Genomic DNA, 8,287 nt, shown 5'->3' with positions numbered 1-8,287 from the left:
AAATACTAAAAAAACTTATTTTTGAAATTATAAATTTAAAAATTAGAAAAAAATATTTGAATAATAAAAAAATCTTTAAAAAGTTTAAAAAAGTAAAATTATAAAAAATATAAAGCATGTACATATGTAATTAAAAAGCAAAATATAAAAACTATAATTAAAAAAAAATTATATTTAAAAGTAAATTAAAAAATACAATAAGTAAAATTAATTAAACTAAATTTAAACAGAAATACTAAAAAAATTTATTTTTGAAAAATTCAAAAAAAAAATTAAAAAAAAAATAAAAAAAATGGAAAAAACTTAAAAATCTTTAAAAAATTAAAAAAAGATCGGAAAAAAATTTAATTGAAAAAAATTATATAAAAGTAACTTAAAAAAATATTTTTTGAAAATTAAAAAAACACTAAAAAAATTAAAAAAACTAAAAAAAAAAAAAAACTAAAAAAATTGAAAAAAAAATAAAAAAATTTGAAAAAAATCTTAAAAAATGTAAAAAACAACATATAAAAATATGATTAAAAAAATATTATTAAAATTTAATTTTTATAATATTAAATAATTAAATGTAAAAAAATGCAATAATTAAAATTAAATAAATAAAATTTAAACGAATATAAATAATAAGGAAAGGAAGTACAAGGCACATAACCACCAACAACAAAAACTAGCAGCACAAGAAAACTCACAACTCATACACTCGGTTATAGACCTTTAACCCATTTCCTAGTCAATTACAAATTTATGCGTTCGAACAGAGCGAAACTGTCGAAATCCACGGATTTTCGCAGTCTCCCAACAAGCAATTGTGCAATATTTTTTGCAAGATTAAAAAACATATTCACATTTGTATACATACAAATATTTTTTGAGGCACTTTTCCCCCCAGATATATTGTTTTCAAAATACTTAAAGAGCTGTGGGTACATTTCGCTCACCAAATGCGCTGGAAAGTCCATTAATTGTGTATTAAAGAAAATTTATTAAGCAAAAATAATTATTCTTCACACACGCATATAATATTTAAATGCCGCACACACACACGCGCACGCGTTTAATAACTCAAATTTATGTTGCTTGCTGCTTCGAAATTAACTGAATTTTTCAGATATCAACGCGGCTAGCGTATATTGGCACATGCCACCGGCGACACTTGGGGGAGCAGCGATTTTAAATTTCACGCTGACACATCATTTATTAAGAATTCGCAAAACGACAACCGGCTAAACGTCGTAGCTAAAAACAACAACAACACTATTTGTCTTGCACGAAAACATTTGAAAATGCTTAATATTTCAGCACCAATTTGCTTTGCTTAGTAAAAGTTAACGAAAATAGTTTCACAGAAAAGCGCAGAATTCGAAATGCACTCTATTTTTATAGAAAAATATGCACATTTTGGTTTGTTGTTGCTTTGTTTTGTTTTGCGAATATTGAAATCACACGCAATTAGACGCGAGCACACGCCAAGAAACACATTTACCGTTAGTTGTTAAAGCAAAACAGCAGCGTTTGAGCGAACGCCAGATTTGTAACTGAAGAATTTTTGGAGGACGGCTGGCTGATTTTCGGCCAAAAAAGCGGCTACAACCAAACACACGCACATACACGAACACAGTATCAAAGAAAAATCCCTGTATTCAATAAACCACTATTTTGTAGGAAGCTGGAAAAGCGTGAAAGTACGCAAAAAGCTTCAATAGACGCGGAAAAGCATGGCAAAGCTTTAATACACGCGTGTGGGTGGCTAGTGGAACGTAAGTTATGAGGGCGAATATAAAGCTTAACAGTATTTGATTGTTGAAAGCTTTGCGGAAACTGTAGAGAAAGCGTTGCACTGGCAATAATTTCATAAAAGACTAAATGAAAGTAGAAATCGGTCAGTTTGTATGACAGCTATGTGATATAGTGGTCCGATCTGAACAATGTGCTTGGAGATTGTAGCGTTGTATTGCAAACTAATCTATCATCATTTATTGCTTCTTTCTATGGGCTCTTAAAAAGTTCAAAGAAGATCCGACGTTTTCGAGCCAAATATTGGTCCGCGACAAGGCCCATTTCTGGCTCAGTGGGTATGAAAACAAGCAAAATTGCTGCTTTTGGGAGGAAGAGCAACCCGAAGAGATTCAAGAGCTGCCATTTCATCCAGAAAAAATAATGTTGTGGTTTGTGGGCAGGTGGTATCATCGGTTCACACAGAGAACGTAACCGTTAATGGCGACCCTTATCGCGCCATGATAACCGACTATTTGATGGCTGAAATTGAAGCACGCGATCTCGGCAACGTTTGGTTTCAACAAGACTGCGCCACTTCTTACACATCGCATCAGTCAATAGATTTATTGAGAGAACACTTCGTGGTGCAGATAATTTCACGTTTTGCGCCAATCGAGTGGCCACCAAAATCGTGTGATATCACTATCTATGCGGTCAAATCCCCCTTCGATTCAGGCCTTGGAGCAAAACATTACGTGAGTCATTCGCCAGTTGGGCTGTTGGGGTCACGGTCAGAAGGTATTCAGTAACGATTGCAGCGAAAATTGGACTCACCCGGCTTTCTACACCCAGTTCTGAAACTGTAGCCGGACCGTCCGAACAAAGTGATTGCACAGTAGTGACTAGCTTTAACCAATACGAAGGAAAATTTGTTCCATCAGAACAACGCCAGGCCACAAACATTGATAGTAACCCGCCCGAAGCTTCGGTAGTTTGAGTGAGAGGTTTTTATGCGTCCGTCTTATGGGCCGGAGGTGACACAAAGTGACCTGCTAACCGCCAACTATCTGGAGCGCCATAATTTAGTGATTGTCTCAAGAGTGAGCTAGTGAAATCTGATTTTCGAAGTTTTGACAATAGATTCCATCATTTCAACGCCAGCGCCACATTCATTGAAATTACCTTCCAACTGGCAGCAAATCGGTAAACAAAATCTTGCATATTTTCACCTTTTGCGGATCATTCTAACTAGGCCGGAGGTAACTACAAAGCTGCTTATCCGCGTGGACACTCCGCTCCTTTCCTATTGTCCTCCTGCGTTCTAGCGCTGACCTATGGACCTCCATGTGATCTCGGACAAGCTTGTGAAATTCAATTTTCCTAGAACTTGTTCGACTGCGAGAATCCTTTCTGTCCCAGAGCGTGGCATTCGTAAGAGATCCTCCGAACTATTGGCAACTAGCAACAAGTCGATCTCGCAAAAATCAGAGGCTATTTTAACAGTACATCTGCCAAATAAGTTCACAACCAGCGTGGTGGAAATATTTTGCTGACCGCTCCTTGCCAAAGCTGTATGTAGTAAGGCAAGTCAGAGCATCTTCTGACAAATGTACTCTGTTGCCTGGCGTTTGATAGACGGTGTTGAAAAATTATGTCGGTAGACGCTCCTTTGCCCATTGAATGTAGCGAGGTGAGTTGGCATTGCATATTGACCACTTTCTTAAATTTATGGTAAGCTTTCAACGCTTTGCCGTTGGAGATATTGTCGGTTAGAGCACACCTTGGAGAACACCAAGCGTAAATCTCTGGAATTATTAGATTTCACCGCCTTTGGGAACAACTTTGCGGCCTATTTCAAACGCCTTAACTATCCTAAATAAAACTGATAAATTTCATGCAACGTTTTGGGTAACACAAGGACCAGATCTTAGACATCATTATAGTGAGTCTCGAATGATTTTTGGAACAACACTGCGACCTAACCTAACCTAAAAGCACTTTTTTTATCAAAGTGGTACAAAGCCTTCAAACACGGTCGAGAGATCGTTGAATACATGCCTCGTTCTGGACGAGCTTCGATATCTTCAACTCAAAATTATATTAAAAATGAGGGATATGGTGCTAGAAAGTCGTTAGAGAGATGGCAAGACAGCTCGACTGATCTCGCGAATCCGTTCGAATTCCGATTTCGAGTGTTTCAAGGACTGGAAAATCGTATTACATCTGGTGGTATATATTGCTTATTTTGGTTTTGGAAAATTTCTTTTTGTTGGATAATCTCAAAAATTTTCACAGCTATATTTTTGAGTTTATGATTGTTTTTAGGTTATGTATTTTCCTTTTCTATTCTTTCACAAAGTAACATTATTTGCTTACGCATTTCCTCAACCTATTTGCTCTGCCACATGCCACAAGTAATACAGGGAAATTTCAATGTCTCAATGAATATATTTTGTATGAAGAACCGCACTGTTTACCGGAAACTTATTTGTTTACATTACCGTACATTACAATTACAAAGTTACACACACACACCACTGCGCATAAATTGCACAGTTTATGCGTCGCTGCACACACTCTCGACACACACTCTGGCTGGGAGTGACAAATTTTCCAGCAAATCATTAAAGTTGTAAATATAGCGCATAAGCAGCGCTGCGCCGCAGCAACAGAAATAAAGAAATATCAATTTTACCGTTACTGCGTGTGTGTGGGTGCAACGACGTTTATTAGGTTTTGTGGTTAAACGGCAGCAGGCAGCAGGCAGCAAGCAGCAACAACCATAAGCAGGCGGCAAAAGTGCAAAACAATCGGCGTTGCAAAGTGTGCAACTGCTTGGCTTGTCTTCCAACCAGCAAGCTACGCTGCTGGAGTTTGTCTTTCATCATAACTGAAGCGACAGCTCGATCACAGCAGCCGTCAGCGTCGTTGTTGCCTTGGCATTGTGCCGCCAGCGTTGCGGTTGTTGCAGCGTGCGAAGGCGCGAAGAGTTTTCAAAGACTTGTGGCACGGTGGCGACGAGGCACAAACACTTGTGGTTTTATGGCGGAAGCAAAAGTCTGTTTATGATGTGGCACATATGCTTTTGTGCAAGCGATTTGAGGTGCAAAAGCTGGCAAAGAAATTTTGTTTTACGCAAAAATGGCGAAAATGCCATGCATGGTTTTGGAAAAGAAATCTACTCATGAGTGTGTGTGTGTATATTTAGATCTGGCACAGTAGCGAAGAATGTGCGCTGCGCAAACAAAGGCGACAAATTACTGTTACTTTGGTATTTGGGGCAAATTTGAACTTTGAAAAGTCAAGCAGTACTAAATTTAGGCAAAACAGTCAGAAAAATTAAAATGTTTCCTTTGTGCCGCATGTTTTTACTGCTTTCAATTACTCTCAGCGTGGTTTTTATGTATTTTTTGTTTGACATTTTTACTCTTCTTTCATTGTAAGAGCGCGCATCTGCATACAATTTCAATAAACCTTATTTACATATTAATTTTAGACATTTTTAATGATAATGAAATTATTGCAAGTGCAACTTTCTGAATTACCGAGCTCGCATCGAACGTTCCTTTGACTAATTATTTACGTGGATCTGATCTGATGATCCGATCTCGATCTTTGATCTGATTGATGCCTCGATTGATCTGCACCTGATGACGATTGACGACCGATTCGAGTGCCTGCCTGAAGCGCCTGATCGATGATCTCGATCCGATTTGACTTCACTTTACAATATTCTGCTCACCGATTACTTTTACTTTATATATTTCTCTTATTTCGACATTATTCGGTTTTATTTTCTATCTTTTCACTTTACATTGAAAATTTCGACTTATATTTCTTTACTTTTTCTCCTATTCTGCATTTTTCTTTATCTCTAAATTTGAAATTCTATATCACTCCCTTCTCTTTCTCTCTCTTTGACTATCCGCTTCGCTGACCGTGCGCTCAGGACAAGTGAAAGACTTATTCCAAGATTAGAAAGATTTGGGTGCTTCGCCATAACCGTATTGCGGGAAACTGTAAGGACAGGTTTCAGGTTTGGTTTCTTGCGGTTCACTACCGGACTTTTGGACCTCAGACCAGTTCAGCAAGCGCTAGACGACTATCAGCAGCTGTGTGAGGTTTAAGGAACACTTCGCTCTAAGCATCTCTTAGTGGTTATAGAAGCTCTGACTGTACACTGTACGGAATTTATGCAGTGAGATTAAACATCTTACTGGATGCCAGCTGTATCAGTTATTTGGAACAAGATGAGATAGGATCATCTCAACACTTTCTTCTTGAATGTCCCGCGTTTGCCAGATCAAGGCAAAAACACCGTGGATCTCATTTAGAAATATAAGACTTAAGCAGTTTTGGGATAGGTTTTAAAGCAGTTTTGGCATAGGTTCAGGACGTTTTTGCCGATAGCTAATATCTACCTACAGGAGTTTTTCGTATGGCTTCATAAAGTAATACGCTTAACAGTCTAAGTGTAATCACCCGAGCCAAGGCATCAGCCATCTAACCTAACCTAATCCACTCTCTCTTTCTTTTACTCTCTTTTGTACTTTGTAACCTCTCTTTTGTACTTTGTAACCTCACTACTCTACTTTGTAACCTCACTACTCTACTTTGTAACCACCATGTGGCTTGTAATGTTTCTCGACATCGAGTCAGAAGCTCGAACATGCTTTTCCGATGGATTCAGAATAATCGAATCTAATTTATGGCGTAAGATGGTGAAGAGCCACTTCACCAAGAAAAGGTACTTTCAACCAAGCTCGATCTATTTTAGTTACATAAAAATCCGACGAGGTTGATTGGATCTGGTGATATTAAGAAATTAGACTCTTTTAAAGTTAGACGCCATAAAAACTTCAAATGAATATCGCTAATCCTCCTCAAAACCGATTTGAGTAATATTTGAGCATAACCCGTTACCCAGCTATTTAACGTATACATACATTTGTATGAATATTTGTATACACAAGAACAAAAATTTTCTGATCATCGTTTTTTTTTTAGTTTGTAAGTCAACATATGTATGTAAATATGTGCAAGTACTCACTTTGGCCTTGACGTCAGACTAGGATCTGATGTTTTGCGTCGACTATTGCGATTGCGTTTCTGCGATAAACGCTCCTTGTACGATTCGGAGCGATTTACTGAGACGGGAGCGCTTTTATTTTGATGATGTTGATGTAAACTACACACACAAACATGCACACATATGGATATTCAAAATAAATGCAATTTGTTATGATTACGATTTCCATGGATGTAAATTTTCGCAAGCCGACAGCCGTAATGATGGTGTGTGTGTGGAGCGGGGAGCGGGGGGAGAATAGAACATAAAACAAAATTATTATTACAAAAGCAATAAAAGCGTATCAACACTCTAGGCAAAAGAACTCACCGTTCTCGTCGTGCATCTTTCCCTTCTGCTGCGTCCTGCGCACTCGTATCGGCAGCAGCTGTACCTCCCAAGTCGCCGGTGGCATCGCCCGACAGCGGCACATTCGATTCGCGTGCGCCGCGTCCCGTTGCGCCTTTGCCGACAATGCCAGCGCCAGTTTCGCCCGGCCCGCCAGCTGGGTATGCGCCGCTCGACGGCAGACGTAGCTGTACGTCGTCTGTGTTGTCGGCGGACGTGGCGGCTGTGCCGTTGGAGCGCAGCGCTTGGTTGCCCGCATCCGGTCTGCGATCGGAGGGTTGACGTACTATGGATGATGTGTGCAAGCGTTCTGTAAATGTAAAGGAATGCAAGTACAAATTAGTGATGGCATAAAGAGATATGGTTTGCTATGATATTGGAAGGAGGGACTGAGAAAGTAAAATAAAAAAAATAAAAACACTACACCATATTGATATCGGATTTGAAATATAAAATATATATGTACTTAAGCTTGCCATGTTAGACGCTCTTGCATCGAAGAGAACCAATTACTACTCGGGAAAAAAATGTAGTCTTCAGCTCTGATGAAAATTTCAAACATTCTCATATGCGCCACGCAGCTGAGTCCTGTTAAAAAGTGCTTCTCTAATAGAATTGTGCCCCTGCAAGGTTCTTACTTCGGAACGTAATAATAGTTTGTCAAGATGGAAAGAACTCGTTGGATACAAAGACTTCTCGAATTGAGTCTGACCGTATACGTTTTATATCCGAAAAGAATAACGAATGGAAAACTCGGAGAATAAAATTAAGCTCCATTGTAAGCTATAATGGGTTTGTGTCCCTGCTAAGGTCTGACTTCGAAACCTGATATTATTTTGTCAGGTTGGAAAGACTTCTCGAATTTACGTCTTATATTCAAAACGAATAACGAATGGAATACTCAAAAAATAAAGTCTTAAGCTTCACTGTAAGCTCTCGAGTCACGTTAGAAAGTGCTTTAGACTTACTTTTTAAATATATAACTAGTGGGTTCGAGTTCCTGCTAGGTAATTACTTTGAAATCTAATAACATTTTCTTCTGGTTGTAAAGAACTCATTGGACTTAAAGACTTCTTGAATTGAATCTGACCGCAGCAAGTATCTCTTATGCAAAACGAGGCGAAGTTTCTGAAATATCTTCGAAGCTTCTCTAAT

The 8,287-nt window shown here is 38.3% G+C and overlaps 1 protein-coding gene across 2 annotated transcripts in view; it reads right to left on the bottom strand.

Annotated features, from left to right (window-relative positions):
• LOC120770898 overlaps positions 1-8,287 on the bottom strand; it is a 309,718-nt gene that overhangs the window by 103,871 nt on the left and 197,560 nt on the right. For both annotated transcript variants that reach the window (XM_040098564.1, XM_040098566.1), the window contains 2 exons: positions 7,115-7,442; positions 6,767-6,904 (listed from right to left, as the gene is read on the bottom strand). In XM_040098564.1, the coding sequence (XP_039954498.1) occupies positions 6,767-6,904; positions 7,115-7,442 (466 nt within the window). The remainder of the gene's footprint in view (positions 1-6,766; positions 6,905-7,114; positions 7,443-8,287) is intronic.

The sequence above is a fragment of the Bactrocera tryoni genome, chromosome 3 (assembly GCF_016617805.1).
Source record: "Bactrocera tryoni isolate S06 chromosome 3, CSIRO_BtryS06_freeze2, whole genome shotgun sequence".
Classification (NCBI taxonomy): Eukaryota; Metazoa; Arthropoda; class Insecta; order Diptera; family Tephritidae; genus Bactrocera; species Bactrocera tryoni.
This window is presented reverse-complemented; position numbering and strand designations above follow the sequence as displayed.